Source organism: Lutjanus erythropterus, chromosome 20 (genome assembly GCF_056507025.1).
Source record: "Lutjanus erythropterus isolate fLutEry1 chromosome 20, fLutEry1.hap2, whole genome shotgun sequence".
In the NCBI taxonomy this organism is placed as follows: domain Eukaryota; kingdom Metazoa; phylum Chordata; class Actinopteri; order Lutjaniformes; family Lutjanidae; genus Lutjanus; species Lutjanus erythropterus.
The window spans coordinates 7,998,697-8,023,167 of NC_139336.1; the positions used below are offsets into that span (position 1 = coordinate 7,998,697).

The following is a 24,471-nucleotide window of genomic DNA, read 5'->3' on the forward strand; positions in this document are numbered from 1 at the left end:
ATCCATTCAGGTTGAACTGAGTCAGGGAGCTGCTGTTGTGCATGTTGGCTCACTGGAAATACTCTGCCTCACTAAATACAAGTGGACCTTAAATAGTATCATTGGTAACACCTGTCTTTACCCTACTGTTTCCTATCAATATAGGTACTAACTAAATAGGACTGCCCTTTTCAGTCAGGTTAGAAGAGTAAGTACAAGAGAATAAACTATATTATGGGCTTGTGTGGTAATGTAACCCTGTTACCAATGCAAACATAAACAGTATGCACAAGTGTTGATGTCTGATACATTTACTCATGTCAAAAAATTTGAGGGCTTTTTTAAACAGGGAGATTTCATGTGGAACCAATCAGCACGGAAATTAAGATTAAGTGCATCCACATTGGTCATTGAGCCTCAGTATGTACAGTATAATCAGTGTGGAGTGATGAAAGGTCCAAACATCTCAAGAGACCAACAAAACGGATCAATACGTTCAGTGAAAATTGAATAATCCGCAAATAAGTTGCAGGCAGGCTTTAAAACAGAAAGGGCGGAGGTCCTACAGGATTTTAATTGGTCCACATTAGAAGAAGGGGCGGGGCCTCTGTTGGCTCGTTGCTCGCTTCAGATGCAGCTGCGGGAGGAGAGGAGCTGGTGCTGCTGCGCGTGGAGGAGGAGGAGGAGGAGGAGAGGTGAAGAGGATGAGGAGTTAGTTGTTATTGTCGTTCAACAGTATTCTTCACTTTGACTTTGAACCAATGAGAACCACACTAGAGCTGCTTTTGTATCCAGAGCACAGTTCGGCTCCCTTGTTTGCATGTTTTTAAACTTTAATTACAAAGGCAATTAAAAGCTGGAAGATGTTCTGCTGGGGGTTAAAATGGACACTTTGTCTTCTCGGGCTCATGACGACGAGCAACGCCTCACCTGACGATGCACCTGTGGATTTTGGAGGCGAGTCCGGCTCCGGGATGCTGGAGACAGGTAAGAGTCAGTGGTGTTACACCTGTCTGTCTGTCTGTCCTCACGGCTGAGCTAATTACCTAAAACATCTCTCGTTTCAGAAAGGTGCGAGTAAAAAAAAAAACACTTTATGGCTCATGTTAAATTTACACTTTAGCTTTCAAAATGGACGCAGGTCCAGATTGTCAATTCCTTTGACACACTTTTATCATGTTTACTCCAGCAAAGACAAACTAAATAGCTCCAGCTTTGCTTTTGAAGTGCAATGACTGGAAAACAAATTAATTTTGGCTGCTGTGAACTTCATTATCTTGCACCAAAACACCTCAGAATTAAGTCTGTTTTCTGTTTTCTGGTTGTTTCTAAACGAATTCTCAGTTGCAGGCTCAAATGTACTCTTTGGGGTTATGGAGTGATACTTGTCACTCCATAATAAACCTTTTTTCATGACAGCCATATTTACATGAATTAGCAGGGTAAACATGGGTGTTACCAGTAATACTGATTAAGGTCTCTATTTCATTTAGTGCAGCTGAGTGTCTCTAGTGAGCCAACACTTTAATATCAGCACCTGACTCTGTTTAACCTGAATATAACAGAACCATAATTAGTATCATTGGAAACACCTGTGTTTATCCTACTAGTTCATGTCAAAATGACTGCTGTGAAAAAGGCATTTAAAACCATGAAAGTAGCAGAGGGCTTTTATTTTGACAAACTTCCTGCCTGAGAACCTTCGGCGTTATAGTTCATTATATTTTGAACTGTCAACTGGCGCTTGATTTTTGTGGTTTCCTTTACATAAATGAAGACATTTCTACTTTCAGTTGATGCAGAAGAGGCACAAATCGGTGGATAAAAATCACCAGAATGCAGTAAATGAAGAGTTTGATGCTTAAAATGTACTTGCAGAGGAACTACGCTTAATATGTGCCACCCCCATGTTGAAACACAACAAGCTCGTGCATAAAAGCTTTTATAGTTCATAATGAAGAAATGTAGTATAGCTATAGACATTTCTCCTTGAAATATCCACCAAAATCCACTCTTATGTAACGTAAAAACCACTATTCTCTTTAGAGCCCCCAAAATGATAAATTTTGCTTTAATGCTCACAGAGCTACATCATCTGAAGGCTCTTTAACAATCAGTCACAAGATCTGCAAGTCAGATTTGATCAGCTGGAGCTCATTAAATCATTTGTTCAGTGAAACTCTTTAACTTCTCTGCAGCCTCAGTCTGTCCAACTTTGACGCTGTAACTCTCCTTATATTTTTCTCTCATTGTTCTCCGCTGCACCAGCGAGCCAAAAACACTTGTAGGCTGAGTGAATAACTTTGTTTGGCAAGCTGTGAAGCCTAAATTCAGACCACAATGAAACAATAAGGCTTCAACTATTTTCACTACAGGCCAATTGCATTTAATGGCTTTTTCTTTAATTACTTCAACAGCTCCTCAAAGAAAAAAAAAAAACACTTACTAGGACTTGTTTTTTGAACACATTTGTAATTCAGATTAGCAGCCTGCTGATATCTCTTTAACATCAACAAGTCTCCTTATAAATTCAAAGCCTGTAAAACCATGTTTCATAAATGTACTGTTTATATTGGAAAAATCATTCTCAGACTTTGCCATCATAAACGGTCTTAACTTTATATCTTGCCTCTCAATATGCAACTGAATTGTCAAAAAGCACTTTGCCATTGTTGAAGTCAAACCTATTAAATCTGTGAGCTGAGATAAAATCTTATCTCACCTCTGATAGTGAATTAAAATATAGACCAACAGTCTAGACGTCTTTATAGGAACACACACAGTTTGATTGATTAGTGATAAGTTTAATTGTACAGGGCTCAAAAGAGATGTTTGGACTCGCTGGATACATCATGCACACAAAATGTCTTTAGTTTGCATAAAACACATGTGGAAACTGAAGCCAAAACTCATCCAGAGTTATTAAATCACATGGAATGCTTTTATTCTGCCAAGCAGACTTAGTTAATCACAACATGGTTTTCCACAGCCAGCTCTGTTGTCTCATCAGTGTTTTCGGCGTCTGGATCTCCTTTGCTTTATCAGGACTGTTGATACAGTGATTGTGGCGTATGTGCTGTAGCTTTACACAGTGTTTGTTAGAAGTATCCGTGACCTGTTGAAATTGATCTTAGGTTGGAGCTCTGCCAGGCGCCTGAGTATGTCAAGTCTTTATTCCAGAGCATCACACATGGCTTATTTTACAATTTGCTCTTTGTCACATTTCCTCATTGCTATCATCTGTATGTAAGAGCCATACAGGACACCCAAACAGAGACGTCAGAGAGCAGGGACCAGCTGAGAGTTTGGATTAGACCAGAGAGGTGACAGATGAATCCCGCAGCGTGTTGACTGAAAGCAGCCTGCTGAATGTTTTCATTGCGTGTTTTCAGGGAGATAATGTAGATGGCAGAGCGAGAAAGCCTTGTGTAAACTTTCTCTGGAGATGACTGAATAGGCTGATGGTTATGTAATATTGCTGTTATAATCTACTTAACTGTTGTTGGATTTCCTCTGTTAAATCTCACCCTGTTCTACATTTGACTGAGCCCATTTGAGAATTTGCGATTTCTACAGACACAATGAGTATGAGACAGCACATGCTGTAAGTGATAGTGAGTGAGCCAATTTAAAATAGCCTAAAGCAACGTGGTGCTGCAGAGCTCAGCTTTTGGAAATACTCAGTGTTCCAGTTGCATTTTTGTGTATTTTGAATAAAACAATCAACAGCAAGTTATGTCAAAAGGACAAAAACTGAAAAGGACCCAGATATCCTGCATCCTGTTGGTCACTTACTCACTTAATTAAATCATTACTTTGTATTATTGTTTTTACACCAACTTGAGTGTGTCTTTGTGGGCAAACCTGTCATCCAGTCCTTTCCCATTGCCAGTAGACGAGTTTGCCTGTCTGTTTTCTTTCTGTTACAGTGTCAAAGTACTGCCTGAACAGAGACAGATGGAATTTGTGGCTGAGATGACAAAGAGTTGCAGAAGTTGCCAACAGAGTGGACAGGCCCTCATTGCCTGAGCCACAAAAGGAGCAAAAATTAATGTGTCCACCTGGGTGTCATGTTTCACTCACTGCTGATTGGAAAAGGAGCCATTAAATACCTGATTAATTGCCATTTGTAGCCATTCCTGCCAAGATTGGCTGTTGGTTCAATCAGTCAGCACGTTCAGTATGCAGGGCTGTAGAATGTGTGGTTAAGATTTCAACCTCATGTCAGAGATTAGATGCCCATTTCAGTTGTGGAGTTTAGGAATTTCACATTTGCAAGATGAACGAATTTTGATTCCAAGATTAAACCATTCCAGTTGATTTGGAAAGAAATCTACCTTTCAATATGATGGTGCTGTAATGCAAGCAGTAATGGCATTTTTCTGTGAATGCCAAATTTATTGCAGGTTTTGTCCACATTCTTGCATTTATACATTGTTAAGTAAATTGGACACTACATTTATTATATGTATTAGTTTGGGCTATCATAGTTGTACCCATTAAGAACAATAGCAGAAAGCATCTCCTCAATAGTATATAGGCTATAACACTAGAAGAACAAAGAAGGAACCTGAGGACCTAGTACTAGGTAGCCTCCTCTGTTGCACAAGAGTCCCACACCTTCATATTTGAACCCTTTATGACTCCAATGAATCACATACAGTATAGGCTACTATACATGAAGTATTCCTTTTCTCTCAGGTTTGATGAACTGCATTCATTTACACAATGACGTTTAAACCAAAATTCCTCTGCAGGTGATTTATTTGTTCTGTCATTGTATTTGAGCCAGCTCTGATTTTACTCTAATGGCTGAGCCTGGCCAATCAGCCTGGCAGTGAATAGACAACTCTGTACGGACCTTTAATCCCATCTGACGTGGGTCTGTGGCAGTTGCATATAGATTTTGCCCCATTACATATTTGTGGCACAAGAATGCATTTAGTTTGAATTGGAACTGGGGTTTGTTGCCAAGAAGATTTTCACATACAAGGAATTTTCTGTGGTATGTTGGTGCATAACAATAGAAAATTGTCAATAATATATGAAAAATGTTTTAAAAACAATAGAAGAAAATTTATATATAATATGACTGTTCTTTAACATGACAGGCCAGTATAGTTTGTGCAGGAATGTACAAAATATTGTCCAGGGAATGTGTAAAAGTTTGTAGTATGAAGTGTAAAGAATATTTGCAGTGAGATGTGACATCTTGCGGGTAATGAGAGACAGGATCAGTTTGGGTCCTGGGCCTCTTTTTTTTTTTTCTCAACCATAGTACATGGGGTGCCTGCTGTACCAAGTGAGCTACCAGGGTGCCCCATGGGGTCGTGGCCTTTGTTGAAGAAGGCAGCTGCAGCTGGGAAAAAAACTGTTTTTATGACGCTTTAGTTTAGAGGAAGATGTGTAGACAGTAGTCTGGTTTCCATCCAAATTAGGGATACATGATCATTTTTAAGGCCAATAAATTATTAGTTGATATAAGTCTGTCCAGTTATATCTCTGAAGTTGAACTTGGCTATAAAAAATAAATGAACAAATGAATAGACATAACTGGTCTTTGTTTTTGTTGTAATAGTGATGTTAGATTTGGCTCAGTTAGAGCTGTGGAATATTAACTCATCCATCTTTGCTCACTACATCTGAACCTTTCTTACTTTCAGCTGTGCATGAACTACAGGTTTAATAAGCTTCTTTTTAAAAAGGTGTCTTACCAGTGTCAACCATGACAAGCAGGCAATTATTGGTTATCATATTGGCTGAAAAAAAAATCAACATGCTGCATCTCTAATCCAAATGTTTGTAAATTACACCAGATTTTCCAGAAGGCTGGCAAAAAATGGCCGATGAAAATAGCAAATAGTAGTTGGGCGCATTGAGTTAAATAGTTAGTAGTGACTCTAATTCTCTCTCTGGATGCCAACAAAACACTGTAGAAGAAGATGGCACAAGATGTGGTACTGAAAATTAAAATAATGTGTGAAATTACTGTCTCCTTGTGATATACATTATGGTTTATCTAGTAAGTCCTCCATTGCACTTCACTTTTATTGATACACTGACTTTTCCAACTCACCCAGCTAAATGTAAAAAAAATAGTTTGTGATATTTCGTATGCATATAAAAGCAGGTGGATGGGAACACACTTTATCTGCACTTAATGTCAGATTTCTCTGAAACTTGCCAAAGACATTCCTGAATAGTAGCGGATGAATCCTTTTTGTGACACCATAATCATTTTAGTGCACCCATTTGACAAAAGTGTCCACTTGCACATGCTTTGTTAAATATTTCCATTGTATTTTCTGACCTCGTTCATGCTGTCCAGAGAATAAATCACTTGTTTTTCTGTAGCACGTCTCTCAGGTCAAACTGTCAACTATACATGAAAGATATCTGATAGTGTAACTGGCTTTATTTCAATGATCCCATTGACAATGCAAGCTTCATAAATGAACAGTTTTCCAAATTTAGGGTGCTTTTATGTATCATCTGCATAAAATTTTCTATACAGTGAACTGTGAGTGAGTGAAGGATTTGGGGCGCAGTTACCTGCCTGTAGCTCTGTACCTCCTAGTTTCTGTCAGTTTCAGTTCCTTCATCCATCCATCCATTCATTCATCCATCCCTACATCCGTCCAGTCAGCCATATCTAGCTGTGATATGTGACTCCCATATGTCAGGAATAGCTTACTGGAACCTCTGACCCTGTGAGATAGGTATCACTCGAGCACAGTATGGAGACCAGCTGCTGGGAAGAGTTTCCTGATGCTTAAGAGGTTTGCCTGTGTCTGAGTGTCTCCATACCTCTCTGCATCACCCGTCCACTCACCTAGCTGCTACCCCACCACTAACACACTCTCTTCAGAAGTGGATATTGCTGACTAACCTTCTTGACCTTCTGTGTGAGAGAGCCAGTGGAGCCTTTTCATGTGTCTCAAGCACTTTGGAGATTTGGGAAGGCATCATTTCACAGACATAGCTGTAAACCTTTTCTTTAATATTTTCAATCATATATAGTATAGATGACATAAATGTGCTTTAGATTATCCAACTTCAAAAACTTTTTGCCCTGCTAGTGGGGGACCCTACATATGTATGTCCTTTGAAAATCCATAGATGATATCTCGAAAACTACCATCCAGATCGCCATTAAATTTGATGCGGATCATGATCCCAAAGGATTATTCATTACATACGTTATGTTTTGGTGAGATCTGGACTAAAGCTGTGGTCAATAAATGCCGAACATTCACTGCTTTATCTTAGTCTTACGACTTAGTCTATGATTATGAATGATATTCTTTAAGTTTTGGATTGCTGGTTGCACAAAACAAGAAAATGAGAAAAAATGGGGAGATTGATAGCAAATGAAATTAATCATTAGATAAACAGGAAGGCAATACAGGCTCTCCAAAATACAGTCAAATATAGTTTCTTCTGCCTGGATCGCCTTACTGTTTCACTTGTTTTTTCCCATTTTTTCCAAGAGCACCTGATACATTGTGGATCTACTGTTCAGTATACATAGCACAGTCATCTTCTTTTCCCCCCAAAATAATTGTTAGTTGTAGCCCTAAACATGAACTTTTCTTCCCCCTCAGGCTAAAAAGTCAAGTCAATGAAAAGGTCTTTTAAAAATGAAATAGTTGGGTGGATTGATGGATTGATTACCATTCAATTTCCTATACTCATGGTCCCAAGAGGGTGAATCCTTAGTGGTCCTCTGACTTGTCTATTAGTGTCATCATTACCACTCATCCAAATTTCTTCACTTGCACACAATGTTATCTAATGAGCAGATTTCCATTACATTTGCATATTCTTGCTTCCAAAAGGATGACCTATTTTCTGATTTTAATAACCTTATGATGTTTGCTCTAGCACAACCCTCAGGACAAAGTCTTTTACTTTAGTTCTCTTGCTCATTTTGGTCTAAAATGACTTAAATGATAATTTTTTGTTTGTGTGTAATGGACATTGCAGCCAGGGGTGCACCAATTTATCACATTATATATTTAGTATCTGCAAATGTGATGACTTTCAGCAATGGCAGTGTCTAATGTTCATTTAATGTGCTTTGTCAATTTTGTTCTTACTAAATGTTGATTATTTATGGTCAGCCTCAGGCAACAGTAGCTGTCATACCCAGCTCCTGTTTCAGAGAACAAACCACTGGCTGGACACAACTCAGGTACGATGAAAGAGAAAATGACTGGCGTGTTTTTTATAATGAAAGTTTCTTTATCTCCCTGGGAATAAATAACAACAAAAACAAAATGATCAACCTGAAAAAAACACTGGCCATCAGCTAAATTGCCATTTTAAATATTGATATGGGCCCAGAATTTCACTAATTTCATTGCTGCATCCCTTAGTGCAGCCTCTTGAGGTTAGACTTCAAATGTTTAATTGTGTGTTTTACTTTTTTTTACTTTCTTGATGCACTCAATAACTGAACCTCTGTCTGAAAATCAAAATCTGGGTCAATAAGGTTTTTTTGTATCTACAAATGTGATAATCAGATTAGAATTTAACACTTTGTTAAAAGTTTAATACAAAAGTCTGGCAGACACAGTTTTTTTTTAATAACTTCCTCTACATGGAGAATCATCATCATTCAGTTCGTTTTGGTACTCGTCTTTGCAACACTTATGTCATATCACCAAGGCCTCGAGTCAAGCCAGATGAAAAGCACAGCGCTGGACATGTCACTGACACATTCATGCTCTTCCAGCACGTTGAGCTCATGATGTCATTGCCAATATAATGCCAGATCCATATGCAGGCATCTGTATCCAATGAAACGTGATCTTGAGCCTTAGTGCTTGGTGAGCCCTGTTCTTGAGCCCATTAGCCAGCTCTAACCAGGCGGAGGCCCACATGCTGTGGCGTGCGTGGTATAACATTCCCTATAATATACATAGGGTCATCGGTCTGGTTCTGGGCGTGGAGTCGCTTACAGCTTGTGGTTAGCTTTGTGTGAACAAAAGCGGGTGGAGAGGGCTAGGTGCAAACCACATGTTGGACCAGAACCTCCGTTGTCGTCGTGTAATCTCTTCTCTGGCCAAAAGGGAACCAGATGGCCAATAGAGTGCATTGATAGTATTCAGACAAAGCTTGGTGTTCAAGCTGAATAAAATAAGGGGCTTTTTATTTGTATTTTTTTAACATTAACCATGTTACCTCAGTGACCACTTTGTAGTGTTGTTCCCCACTGCGTCTCCAATTGCTCAGTCACCGCAAAGAGCCTGCAGACACGTTACAGCCTGTCCGACACAGACAGAGATTTATGTGGAAAGAGTAATTTAATGATCTGGTGTTTTGTCCCAAGTTAGGCTGTTTGTGGTTTAGCTTCAACTCAACTGTTGACACACATGATTGTGTCCGTTCTCTGTGCTGAACTTTCAAGTTTCTTTGTAGCTCGCAAATGTTAGGCAATAAAAGAGCTAATGGTGACAATGTGCACCTGGTGTCATGGGTTGTGCCACTTTAAACTGCAAGCAGTAATGTTTTATTTGAGGTGTGTCAGTTTATATTCTCACTTGTTGAACAACCATATTCATCGGTTTGATTTGAAACATTTGACCATTTAAGCCCAATTGACTGTGATGGTCTGTCATTTTATTTTTAGTCTATCAGGAACAAATAGTGTAATAGCTTTTGTGCACATTTAACAAACAGTTGCTTATTTACACATCCAGCAGTTACAGGGCAACATTATTATTCATGGTTACACATGATGATTGTAAGGCCAGCATTCACTCTGTTTTTTTTTGTTTGTTTTTTTTATCTCTACCAACTCCTGAGAGAAATAGCTGACTATTTTGCTGCTGATTATGTTCACCAGCTTGTTGGTAAATGTGTCTGGCTGTCATTTATGCTCTGCAGGTATACAGTCAGTAGACCTTTTTTCTCTGAAAACAGCTGCCTACTGCTGCTGATTACATAAGAGCAGTGACAGTTAACAAAAACTGTAAAGTTGGCATATGAACAATTAAACAAACCAGGGATGCTGGAAGTCACTCATAGTTGGTGGGTGCTGAGAGAAATGCAGGCTATATAATGACACCATAGTAAATGCTGGGTGACATGAATGATTTTTGCTTTGTTTTGAATGGTCATTTGTATCTAATAATTATTACAAATGATTTTAGAACTTTCACAGGACAACAGACAACAAACCTGAACACCAACATACTGTATGACAGAGTAGCTGAAGAACTACTCAGGCAAGAACACTGAACTAATAATACATGAGAATAACATGTAGAAGAAGAGGGCAGTAACAGTGTCTGCACATGGGTGAGAGATGTGGCTCATGAAAAACATGGTTTTACTGTCGCTGTTACTTTCATACAAGTAATAATACCCTCAATCTCAATGCAGAGTTGCAGTGAATGGCAGGACAGATACGTGCTGTGTTTCACTCTGCAGCGCATCTCTGTGAGGAACGACTGATTTTGAAGCTGTCACATCGCTTAGTGTTCATATGAGACAGCTTTCACTAATAAGTGAAAAACTGAGACTTGAGTCTGCAGTGTAGTTCATACACTTCACTGATTAAGGCTACTAGTTTTACCTGGTTATGAAACAGTTTAACAATTTAATACTAATGCCTACATTTGACCTACATAAGAAAACAAGACCATCCACAAGGAGCAGTTATTTCTATATAGTTATTCTTAACACTAGCTAACACTAAAGTCAGACGATATGAGCCTGTGTTTACATTTTCCTAGCCAAAGTTACAATGAGTAGTTCATTAGTCAGTGACAAAGAAGCAGGAGGAGATTTTTGCTGAGAGATTTAATTTTAAATAATATATATTTAAATATTATAATATTTAAATGATAATAAAGCAAATCATCCTTCCCAACCCAAATACTTGTGCACTGCAATAGCCTGTATCCCAGTAAGAAACGAGAAAATGTCTTGCAAGTTTAAACTTTTTATCAACTGGTGGTTTTTATACTGTCCATGACTATGAAGCCAAAGGGAGTTACAGATTTAGGGGATAATTCTCTGTGGGTGCATCATTACAAGCACATTTTCTCATCGTTTCACAGCCATTTGATACATTGTTATTATAAAGATATCGATTAGAGCCACTTGAAGCAATGGAATTCTAGATTTATCTTGGTACTAAGGTACTTTACATGGTATTGATCGAATTCCAGGCAATTTTTAATGGTATTACCAATATATGTTTTTGTTAGAGGTAATTGTGTTTCGTAAGTTGTGTTCTCATTTTTGTCTGTCACAGATTTGGCTTTGTCATATTCTACTTCTCATCTTGTCATGATAGAAAGCATATTTGCTTGCTGCCTCCAGACAATGGTCAAGAGCAGAGGGTTCAGTAACAGCACTTGGCATGAGTTTGGCTGGGTGTCTTCAATCCTGGCAGGCGTGCAGACCTAAATCTGGTGCACATTGGTGTCTAATAGCAGGGCCTGACTTTATTTGGCAACGATTTGCCCCATGGGACACATTTAAACTATCATATTATTGTAATTCATCATAAAAAAAAAAAGTCAAGGTAGAGCCAGGAGGCCAGTTTTAACTGCTGCAGCTGTGACATGTGTAACTGCCTTAATACGCTTGTGTTCCACAAAATAGATGCCAGGTGATGCAATGTTGTTTCATACCAGTGAGACACACATGCACACACACTTCAGTCCTGTCCTTGCCACACACTCTCCTGTTTTACCTCATAGTACAGGAACTTTTTTCTTGCCACATAAAAAATTAAGCACATTTTTAGCACATTTATGGCTAATTGTCAAAGATACCTTGGCTCTGACATAGACTCCCTGATAACACACAGACAAACTGTTCACCTGTTGACCATCTGCTTTTTCACTGACCCGTTTGTGACATCAGAAAGGTGCTCTGCATGGGAAAATAAACACAGTCTGGCTGTTTCAGGAGTGTTTAATAAGCCATTCACAGTCATCTTCAGTCAACTCCAAAGTTTCATTTATGGAGGTTTCTGATTTCAGTAAAAAAGCAAAAACATATCAATCTTCTATTTTTCTTTTTTTATAGAGTATTTTCCAGTAATACTTAAAATGTAAAACTTAACAATTCATCTGTTGATTATGACAACATTTCACATAAATGTCTAATAGGATACTGGCAGTATTGGAGACTTTAAATTAGAAAATAAATGTTATTATTAAGTGTTACATTAACTAACAGAAAATTGTAATTAAATGACAGTTACTAATCAAAATGCTGGTTACTACAACGAGGTAACATGCAAATATTCTTTGTGGGTTATTGTGTTGAAGAAATATATCAAGTGTGACAGCATGGCTCTTTCATGTAGGGGTGTAGGAAAATATTGGTGCCCTTGACTACCATGATATTATGTTTTGTGATACTGTAACAAAGATGCAAAGATTTGTGTCGGTGGTTCGTTTCGTGTTGTGTTTAAACTGCCATTATGTTGTTATTTATCTTCACTGTTAGAATTTCGTTAAATTTAAACTCAGATTGTGTGTAGATTTTTGCTTGTTCTTTATAAAATGACAGTTTCTAGTATTAGATTTAAAAAAAAAAGCAATATATGACTTTGCTCACAGTATCACAATATACAGAATCATGACCCCTGTTTTGTGATTCGTATTGTATCACCAGATTGCTGTCAAGTCACAGTCCTACTCTCATGTTGGTTGCCTGTACATTCTGAGGTGTACAGGCATGAGTTACTTTATTTCAGGATTGAGCATTACAGGCATTTTTCTCCAAAGGAGATTTGAGAAAAGAAAATACTAAAACGATCAAATAACATCAGTGTTATTCTTGTTAACCTAGCAGAAAAGAAAATGTCATCATCGAAAGGAAGCAAAATGCTGAAGTTGGGATTCCTTCAACTCACTTACATCTCCTCTCCTTTCATGAGTTTCTTGTATACGTTCCCTGACAAATAAATGGAATAAATGAAACTAAATGGCACCACCTTTTGGTCGTGGAATTTGAATTATTATTTTCCTTCCTGTTGGAGAGCCTTCTTAATTTCTTGTCTCTGAAAGAATGAATTGTTAAACCTGCTTGATGAAATGAATAAGTCTTTAGGTTAGATGAATAGTATGATGGTTGAAATGAACAACCTTTGACATGTTCATAAACGTCCTCCATGATGATGAACATGTGCAGATGCTTATCTTTATTGGTTTGACTGAACTTGACTGATGGAGGACCCGAGGTGACAACTCTGTTATGACTAACAGAACTCGAGCAGATCCTACAAGGGACAGCCAGAGGGAAAGACTCCAAATTAGTTTTGTTTTCATTTTTTCCCCTTTACTTTTCTGTGGGTGAACCATGCCCTCACTTTTAAACTCCTATCAGCCGCTGTCTGTCAGGACCCGTTCAACCTGTTAAGCTTTTGTTTACCTTAATGTGATTGATTTGTTTTGACGTCTGGACCCAGTCCAGTGTGTCGCATTCACTGCCCACATTTTAGTCCAGACCAGTCAGCCCTGGAGGATTTGTGTCTGAGGACCACTTTCTTTCTTTATTCATTGCCTGCATGGCACTGTGCCGCTTTAATCAAAACTGTTCTCCCCCAAAAAGAGACATTCATCATCTTTTTTTGTGCTGAAAGAGTGCCTGTGTGTTTGTCCTTGTGCAAGTTTGTTGGCAAAGTTTGTCTGTTCGCCACTTTAGGCTACTCTATAAGGATGAAGGTGATAATCAGTGGCAGTGGTTAGAGATGAGTCCTAAAAGCCTTAAAACTCAAGATGCACCACTTCCAATTTTCTTGGCTGATTACGATTTCCAATTTTTTAAGGGTCTGACCTGCCGATTCTGATTTTCGCCAATTCCAATTTTTAGTTTTTCTAAGAACTGTAATTGGTGTTCACTCACAAATCATTCATTCACAATTGGATATGTGACGCTGACTGGCCGGTCACTGGTCAGAGCCGGGCTTATAGAAAAATGGCTGGTTCCGGTCTCTGGCAGGTCGATCAGTGTATCCCTACTTAAAACAAGTGAAGAAATGTGCCTCATTTTCAGTTGGAATCAGCTTCCCTAAACTTTTTTTAAAGGACCAGTGTGTAGGATTTAGTGTCATCTCGTGGTGAGCTTGCAGATTGCAAACATGATGCCTCTTCTTCTCTGTCTGAGCTCACCAAAGGAACACAAAAGGCCCTCTTGTTCTTTCTGTGCTGTGTGTAACATGGTGGACTCTCTGCACCCTCTGTAGATAAATGTTTTATTCTTAAATAATGGAAATGCAACAATGCTTATTTTCAAGTGATTATACACTAATGAAAACATACTTATGAATATATTCAGTTTTTGCAATATTCTGCCAACAGATCTGTAAAAACCTCCACACAAATACTTGAATCAAAGTGAAATTATCTTACTGCAGTGCCAGATTTCATCACTCATTTTAAGGGAAAAAAGATGTCAAGGACTCATTGGGAGAAGGTATTTTTTATACATGCCACATACAAGATTCAAAGAATCAACCTCCATATCATCATGGTCATGCCTATTAGCATTATATATTAGCTATCACTATTATCCTATTCATATAATGAGAAATTGGATTCTTTGTCTTTCATCTCTGTGATGATTTCATATAATGGTACCGTCTGACTGCACAGTAAATGTAGCCATGCACATGCTGACAAAAAAAGCCTGCGAACAATGAACAATAGAAAGACATTTGGGACGCACACAATGCAACTGATTGTCCTTCTTTCAGCCTCTCAGTCTTAGTGCATTCTCAAGAGACATGACTTCTGCATACTGACATGTTACAGATAAAGGCTCAGCAAGCTACATTCCTGTCACACTTTTTACAAGCTTACTTTACATACATATTTACCCCTTTCACACACACACACACACACACACACACACACACACACACACACACACACACACACACATTCAGAGCCTGGAGAAGGGGCAGGATACCAGTCATTGTAAACTGAAACAGCATGGAGGACTGGAAAAAGTTGAAAAGTTTAAGTTTGTACTTTAATGCGCAGGAGCTGCAGTACTTAGAATGTCTGCCATCTACTTGTCCTCACATTTCAACAGTTACTCCCTGGTCTCACAGTGGCATTCAACAGAGTACGGTATGATATAACTACTTATTCCTGTCTATCAACCGTGATAGCATCACTAGCCTGGGCCCCGTTTCCCAGAGCCTTCATAGCGCTACGTGCATCGTAAGTTGTATTTTAAGGTCTCCCTTAAAGTTGTCCCAACTCTGGGACACTGAGGGGTTGTACAGTAGATTGTTGATTGCAAGCCAGTGGAGAGTTATATCACCCTGTGGTTCGGGATGCAGAATAAAGCTGCTGTTGGAGTGTACCTCCAGGTTGTCCTGTCTTGCTTAATTACTGATACCACCAGTGATATTAGGAGAAGAATTTCATTTCCCCCTTGGGGGAAATTCAGATTTTTTAATTGTTAATCTTTGCAGGATCAAATGCACACCTGCAATTACTGAGAGAGGTAGTAGAGTGAGGAGACTGCTCAGAATTGCCCTGAGCTGTTGGGGCTCTGACACCTTGCTAAAGGGCACCTCAGCAGTGCCCAGGAGGTGAGCTGGCACCTCTCTGTGTGTTACTCGTCCACACTCCGTTTTTTGGTCCGAGCTGGAGTTGAACCAGCCACCTTCCCATGTCCAAGCCAAATCCTTATGGACTGAGCTACTGCTGCCCTAACTGAGCTACTCCCACCACAGTAGAGCTTAGTAGAAAACATGCTGTAGTAAAAACTTTGACATTTCCACAAGTTTCTGTTATCTCATTGTTTATTTCATCATATCACCCAACTATTTATCTGGTCGCTTTGCTTAAAATGAATGGGTGTTTCTCAGACAGATGCCTCCTTGGATAACTGCCTAGGTGTGCAAAATCAATTGCTGTCCATCATCATGATCACATCCCTGTCTTTTGTCTTTTTCCACATTTTCTTTGTCTCTCTTCCTCTTAAGTGAAGTGAGGATAACCTGGTTCTCGTGACCCAGCTCTGTTGTCATCTCTGCTGATTAGGTGAGAGTGATGTAATCTGCTGTGGTCGGCGCTGCTGACAGACGTGAGGAGAAAACCACCGGTATCTGTGCTGCTGGCACCCTTACAAACAGGCATATGCCTGTCAGGATGTCTGAGTGTGGCTGTCATTATGGCTGAGACTTGATGTAGATTGAGTTTCCATTAGTCTATGCAAAACAGGTCACTCTGAGGCCACACTGTACGTGAGAACTCATTCTCCAGCATTTGCGACTCTCCGTCAGAATGACAGCCCATTACATGTTACATTGAGTCCAGTCTATCATTCTGGAAAACATTTCCAGCATGTTCACGCTGTCCAACAAAGTCGACAGCAATGAAGAATAACATGAAAATGACAAAACAGTAGCTTTCACAGCCAGATTATATGTTTATATATGTTATGTTTCAAAATACAAGCAAAGAAAAGATGTTTTTCCTTTTGAGGTTGGACGTCTGCATTTTATGATTTACAGAGTTCTCATGTTGAAGCAGATGTCTTCATTGCTTTACATATAGAAAGGAGACAGAAAAGACAAATGGGCTTTACATTGACACATTATGCTTTCACCTTTTAAGCTGCCCTGTGGTGGATCCTCCTTGTACTGATGCGACCTCTCAGCCAGTCTTCAGTTTACTAGAGACCTGAAGAGTAACCAGCTCAACTGAACTTGACTCTTAGGGTCAGGATTCATACAGCACAGGGCCATTTGACAGAGCTGAGCGAGTCTTGTAAAGCTTTTTTACAAGAGTTTTTTACAAGCACTTTAATGACTTTGTCAATATACTATGGTGTTTTCTTACCCCATTCACTGTCGTTCGATAATGATGACCTTAACAAGACAGGGCGGTGCTTATGAAGGCAGTGAAGACTTTCAAGATCATGATTAATTTATTAATATAAAAGTTTGGTTGTTTTTTTCTGTATATGTATTAAACTTTAATTCACCAGAAACACCTTGCTGAGATTAAAGCGTCTTAAGTGAATTGAAGTACAGTATACAGTTTAGGTCTGCAAATAATGATAATTTGTATTATCGGTTATAAGGATGTCAAAAGTATCAATACTTTTTCAGTACATTTAAAAATATGTTCAAAAACAATACAGTAACATTCGATATTATCAAAAGTACCAGCGCTATAAAACAGAAATGATCTATGTGTTCATTCAAGACTCCAGTTCAGTTCAGTCTTTATGATCCCGCCTGAAATCTGACTTTCAGCATCACAAATCCAGTGTTCAGTGATTTTTTTCTATGCCAGCAGTATGTGCAGGTTGTTATTTTTAAAAAAAGAAAACATGTATCCTCTTTTGTGTGCTGGAACTTTTTGTTTTTGCTTTGATACTGAGAGGGGCATTGTATTGTGTTTTTTTCAATTAGTATTGTATCAAAGTTTAAAATTCTGACAGCCCTAATCAGCTAAGCTTTAAATTGTTTAATATGCAACTCTTCAAGCCAAAAATCCCACACACTTCTTCACAAATTAAATGCTGTGATGATCTGAGGTTGATTTTTGAAGGTTTTAGCAATGAAACAATGTGAATAGATTAAGTACATGTGATTAACAGTGTGCATGTATCTTTGGTTCTTTCACAGTCAGGATTTATTATCTTGTGCACCTGTCTATTACCCGTAATTAATACCAACTTTAAAGATATTTTATCTTTAATGATATTCAACAGAAAAAAACAATAGACTACTACTGGATAACTTAATTCATTATAAAAATAGTTGTTGATTTTGTTTAACCACCTGTAGTCATAGTATTCTTTGTATACTGACATGGAAATTTCCATACTGTCCATATTACAGCTTAAATTACAAAATAAAAGGCATGTCAACACATCAGCATGCGAACACACAAACCAGAGTGTTGGACAAATTACAATTTCTGCCTGATGATGTTGCTAGATGAAGAGTGAAGGCTCACAAAAGTTATCACAATTTATTCTGAGGGAATATCTGCACCAAATTTTATGACTGTCCATCTAATCTAAAGACATCTCACTCAAAACCATAATCTCATGATGGTGTTTGAAGAAAGGACAGATGATCATAAGGATTCATCATCTATTCATCAACAAAACTCTGACCTGCTGAATATGTGTCACATAGCGATCCATCCAATAGCTGTTGAGATATTCCTGTCAGAGCCAAAGTGGTGGAACAAGCAATGTGGCTGAAAAAGTCATTCTCATGAAGCTGCACAACATTTAGGCTGATTAAGCCCTTTATAACATTTTGTATATTGAAAACACATACTGTAATCTTTAATAAGGTCAATTCTTTTTCATGAAAGTTTATATTGGAGCTACATGATTACTGACAGCAGTATTATTAGTATTTGACACAGATTAGATCTGTGTTTAACTTAACTGTGGAGTGTTTGCCACATGAAGAAAGACACAGTACAGTGGAAATGTTGTAGTTTGTACAGAGGTGACAGCAGCAGTACTGTGAGAAGTGCTCTGCCAGAACTATGCTGCTGTTCCTAAACACTGATAGACCTGGATCATATTTAAGAAGAAAGAACATTCATGTTCCAACTCGAAAAGAGGTGCCTGGAAATCAGGTTGTTTGCACAGGAATGTAACATGAAACATATAATAGATACAGTATCAGTTGTGTAAAATGGATGAACTTTGATCTGTTTTTCTACTCTTCTTCATGGCTATTTGATTCACAGATAACAGCAGCAATCATGAAAATAAATCCACAAACTTCAGGGGGCTGATTAAAAATTAATGTAATTTTGTTGAGAGAGTGTTTGCTGCAGTTATTAATGTTTTCTGTGGAAATAAGAGTGGCCTCTTTCACAGGGATTTTTTTTCCATCCCCTCATCATTTCACAGTGGGTTCTGGGATCTGGTGGTTTGTCTTCTATCCAACACACACCTTGTTTTACTCCGTGCATTTCCACCCCAGTTGAGATGTGTCTCTCCCTTAGTGTTCCAGCAGGCTCACTCCCTGACTCATCGACTCCCTCGGCCGTCCAAAAGCCCCTTCTCTGCTTTCCTCATCTCATGTAAAATACTAATTTACAGGCCGTTCTGCCCTCCCCACACTGGTATGTAAGACACATGTAGCACAAATGCTTTCACCCCCATCTGTTTACATGTTCAGCCGACACATTCCTCATCTGGCTGTGTGGACTTTAGGATTACAAAAAGGTGGTGAGAACATGGGAATGAAGAAAGAAAGCGATAACCAGCATGTAATCTCGAGTAATTGCCTCATATTCCTCCATTTCTGTGGTTCTGAGGCTTTAGCTTTAGCTTCAGAACCTGATGTGACATGATTGAAGAACTTCTCATGTTGCTTGTAGGACACACGCCAGTGGATTAGCAGAGGTGCTGTTTATGTGCCTGGTCAAAGTCCAGCTTTGGGGACTGCCTGTTTGCAAAGTCGACTTCTCCAGATGTACTTGGAGCTTGTCTGCAAAGGCCCTTTCACCCCTTTCATCTGTTCTGCAGTCTCCATAGGTGGGATCCAGGGATGGATCCTGTCCCAGGAGCTACATGTGTATTGTGCCGAATGTGTCCGCTCAGTGAGCAATGAAATGTCTCTCATGCAAAGCAAACTGTCAGGCTCACATCTGTTAAAACATGCAGATTATTTGCTTTTTGTCAAAATCTCTGAATCTACAATGAATCACTGTGACTTTTAATATGACAGTCTCATAGTGCGGCAGTTTAACTAGAGCTGCAATGTGATAATTGTCATTATTGATTCAGCTATCTTTGTTTTTTGGCTGGTTAATTATTTGTAGAAAAAAAACAACAAAAGCAAATGCACTGAATTAAATAATTTTTACAAAACTCAAAGTGATGTCACCAAACTGCTTATTTTGCATAACAGTTAAAGTAAAAAAAAAATCAGCTCAAGATACTCATAGTCACTGAATATCAATCATTTGATCAACTAATTAATTAATTAAGGAACTGGTTCAGCAGTACATTTGCTGGTAAGCAAAGGATGTGTATATAAAAGTGGCTGGATTTGGTTGGTCTAGTTACTCTGATATGATGTTTCAACAGCTATTTCTATGATATATTTTTCCCATTTCTTTCTCTTAATTAATCAGTTTGATATGATTAAGAGTAAGAGGATTCGATTTGATTTTATGCCCTGTATCTTAAAATAAGATGGAACACAGGTCAGGAGAATATCTCCTTTTGGTTCAAGTGACTAGATGTGAACTTGAAGTTAGGACCTGCTTTGCATTAAAATGCAGTCATGTAATTGTTCTTGAAACAAAGATTATTTACATGTCAAAATCTTTCACTTTCACAAACAATGTGGCCTGTTTTTAACATATCTGATATCTGGATGTTTGATCTGTAAATTAGTGATTACTGTGCATATATGGCACATAGATTACATGGAAAGTTATGCAGCAACAAGACCCCACATATAGTACATGCAAGATGCTTATCACTGCAAACACATTCTATAGATACATTATACATTATTAATTAACATTGATTCAAGGCTGGCTTTAAAAAAGCATAGTTTTGAACAAGAATACCCATCATGCAGCTGTATATCAACCTGTCATGCCATTTGAGGTTTTAACATTAAATCTAAAATCCTTCTTGGTTGTCCGTGTAGTGACACTAACATTGACCTTAACCTCAGAGACCTGAGGGTCATCGTGCTTAAGGGGGAGTGTGTCAAACAATGGAACAAACATCTGATGGATGGCCTGGATTCCCCACAGTCAGACTGCCCTCTGCCCTGATGTCATTCACTGAATGTGAGAAGCTAATGTTACGCTGCCAGAGCTACCTCCTTTGGCTCTTTAATGTCTCAAGTTCAGTACTTGTCAGTGCATTTAAAGAAAGGAAAACAATAAGATGAATATATGCCAGTGGTGAGGTGACACCAATAGTCTGCATAGTTTTGATTTGCAGAAATACCCCCAAGCTCTACAGGACCATAACCATATCATTAGTGCTATTCACTCCTGCAAAAACAGCAGGGAATTTGACCCAAGGGCATGTTCATCACTCCATCCACTTCCTTTGGAGTCCTCTGATGAATTTTTGAACAAGCGAGTTTAGAAGCAGACCAGGGCAAGTGTTGACTGGTGCTCTTCTATGTTTCCTCTCCCTGGAGGAAAAGTGTCCTGAGGAAACTCTAGCATTGTCCTGTGAGGGCTGTTGTATGTTGAAAGCTTTAGCGAGTCTGTAAGCATGGTCGTTTTTCACCATGAATCCATTGTGCTGTGAAATGGCATTCAGACGTTAACAAAAAATGTTTGGATTAGCTGTACCCCTGGGTTATACTTAAATATTATTCATCCCAAGAGGGGAAATGAGAACATGTTCAAGGGGGCTCAGTGAAGCCCTGCAAAGAAAATAAAGTTTATTATTCTCGTATATTAAACTTACTGCTAAAAGTTATAATCCTAGCCATTTCATTCATGGTTGATTTGGTGTCGCCCAAAGTTACTGATGGTAACAATAAGTGCAGTGTAATTGAACAGCAGCAGTTTCAGCACCTTTCATATTACAATTTAAAGTGCTATACTGACAAGTTGTGGAGAAAAGGATGCTTACAAAGGAAAGGAATCCTTCTGCAGTTCAAAGATTGCTACATGACATAAATCAATCCCATATCTCTTCCTATGACATTACAACTTGAATTCTGGACTGACCACTGCAACCTAGTTTCAGTTATTTAAAAATGAACTACACCTTGATAGTAATAATGTGAAATCTGAAAACTGTAGTTCACAAAATTATTAAAATTCATGTCCACACCAAGTAAATATGGCAAATCTGTACTACAGCCAGTACAACTAAATCTTTTTTACTGTGGCATGGTTTTGCAGTTTGTACAGTTAATGCAGGAACCTGCAGATGTAATGCTACTTTGAGCCTTAAGTGTCACACAGGGACTGTCCCTCTCTGCTAACTTATGCCACCATAATGTTTAATTTGCTTTGCTGATGACTGGCTCCAGTGTTCTTAAGGCCTTCTTTGAAGGGATTACAACAGCAGTTAAGCGAGAGAAAAACAGCACAGGAAGTTTTTATGTCTGCCTCAACCCTCCAGGAATGAGTGATTAGTCGCTGTGGATAACCGCTCTGAATGGAGGAAGAGAACCAATCCTGTGGTAAACCCACAATGAGGGACAAAGGTGCATTAAGATGTATTTAGTCTAACAAAACAAGCAAACTGTTGGAATATGACATAAAAGCAGCCTGAATCAAAATTTACTGTTTCCAGAAGTTCACATCATAAAGAATGTAGTGTACATGTCTTTTTCTCGCTACTGCTACAACTCTGGTTTCAATCTATGTCCAAATCCCTCCCGTTCCTCTAGCTGTACCTTTCTAACATCATTCTTTCTACCCATACTCCTCATGGCACTGTAATTCCCCCCTCCAGGGTGCACATATTTCCTGCTTTTCCAGATGAGGAAGTGTTGTAGGCTTTCAAGACAACGACCCATATCTACTGTATCCTAAGCCAGTCGCTGGGCCTTGTTACAGCATAACTGTTATATCCATTCTGTCCACTTAATTCCCTCTGTGTCCAGCTTTGGGCTGTAGGCCCAGTTAACAAGCCTGTCTTCACACAAACACAGGTTTTACATAAGCTCACTATATCCCCTGTAATGGACACCTCTTGAAATAATATCCCAACATCGGATCTCTTGCTCTCTGATAGCCTCATAAAGTCAGCAGTCTGACGCTGAACTGACAGAAGGTATTTCCATTACAGTGCTCCATCTGTGAACGTTTCCCAATATGCCGTTCACCTAAAACTTGGTGTAGCCATGGATGTGCTCATCGCTTACAGCTTTTGTTAATGACTGACTGATTGAGATGTTTAGGAACACAGAGTTTCTTATGTTTCCTGTGTTCACTCCAACTTTCCAACTCCCATTTCCCACTGATCTGGCCCGGTGATTCCCCCCTCGTTTTCCACCAGGGAGGTGGAAGTCTTTAATCTTCTGCCTATTTGGGCTGCCCCCTCTGCCACAGCAGACCCACTAATTGTACCAGCACAGTAATTGAGCTATCTGTTGGTCCGTCTCAGACTATTAAAGAAATATGATCCCACCACAGGACGGCATGGCGGCCGGCTCCGCTTCCCCTGATTACGGCTGCTGGAGGTCGGCCAGACCAGGAGACAGCGCTTGGTGGGAAGGGTTTGATTTAGATTGGAGGGAGGATGTCTTATCATGTCCCTGTGGTTATCGCTGCAATAACCAGCCACCAAAAACCACTGGCACTACACAGACAAAGGCATGCCTTCTTATAAGCAAAGTTTATTTTAGAGTGAGTGGTATACCACATTTGAAAAAGGGCACAGTGCTTCAGTTGCCCATTCACACATCTATTTGTCACACAGCAAAATTATCATTCAGTTGGGATCATGGTTATATCCACGTGATGAATGTAAGTCATTTTAACAGTTTTTTTTAACAGACTCCCAATGGGAGCACTCTAGTGACATTTCAGAGCCACAGTCTTAGATTAGAATTTACACTCAGTCATTTAAAGGATCAATGAACCTGGCAGACTAGAATAACAAGTTCCTCTAAACAATCCCTCTGCCCCTGCACTCTCTCAGCTGCTAGGGGATGGAGAAGAAGGATGGCATTTTGGTTAGGATTGTAAGCAGCTTTTTACAGCTTTATTTCCATAGCAACATATTGTATATTTTCTGACAGCATTACAGAGCCAAACAGACATATACATATAAAGGCCTGCATATTAAACACGTATACTTTATGATATAATAGGGCAAAATAATGTTATAATTCAGATCTTTATTTGATTAGTAGATTGATTCAGTTTTACTTGGTCAATTAAACAACTGATTAATCGGTAATCAATTAATTGTTATTATTGCTCAGTTTGGTCATTTTCTAACAAACCACCTGCTCTTCATTAGCTCGTTGCTAACTTTGACATTTTGTGCTGGCAGAGTACTTACAGTACATTTGTCTGAGCTTGAAAACAGCTGAAATAAAGACTGAACCACACAGTAAATGTGATGTTTTTCTCAATCAAACAAAAACAATAAGTTAAAAGAAACTTAAAAGCTCCACAGAGATGATCAGTCAGCTGATAATTCTCAAATAACTTTTTTAACATTACATGTAAGGCTGGGAAAAATAGCCAAAGATTAAAATCTCTCTTTCTCTTGTTTTAATTGAACAAGAAACATAAAAGGTCTGCAACATCTGAAAGGCTAACATCACATTATACTCAAAAATAAAGATTGTCCCACTTAGCTTAAGACTTAAGTCTTCAACTAAGTACAGACATACACTTTAGGTAAATTAGAAAAGCCTGCACACTGATTCATTTTCTCCTGCTGTTAACTGGTCAACAAATACAACCTGAGAGCTCAGATCAGTGTCTTTTTCTCTCTTGGAGATGCAATTGTTAGATTCGCTTTGAGATAATGAGGGCCAGCTAACCATGTTGAATCATACATTCCTGT

General features: G+C 38.8%; 1 protein-coding gene across 1 annotated transcript in view; it reads left to right on the forward strand.

The window, feature by feature from the left end:
- Positions 1-677: 677 nt before the first annotated feature.
- LOC146308145 (uncharacterized) overlaps positions 678-24,471 on the forward strand; it is a 112,723-nt gene continuing 88,929 nt past the window's right edge. The window contains exon 1 of the mRNA XM_084746269.1: positions 678-966. Within this exon, the coding sequence (XP_084602395.1) occupies positions 843-966 (124 nt within the window). The 5' untranslated portion in view covers positions 678-842. The remainder of the gene's footprint in view (positions 967-24,471) is intronic.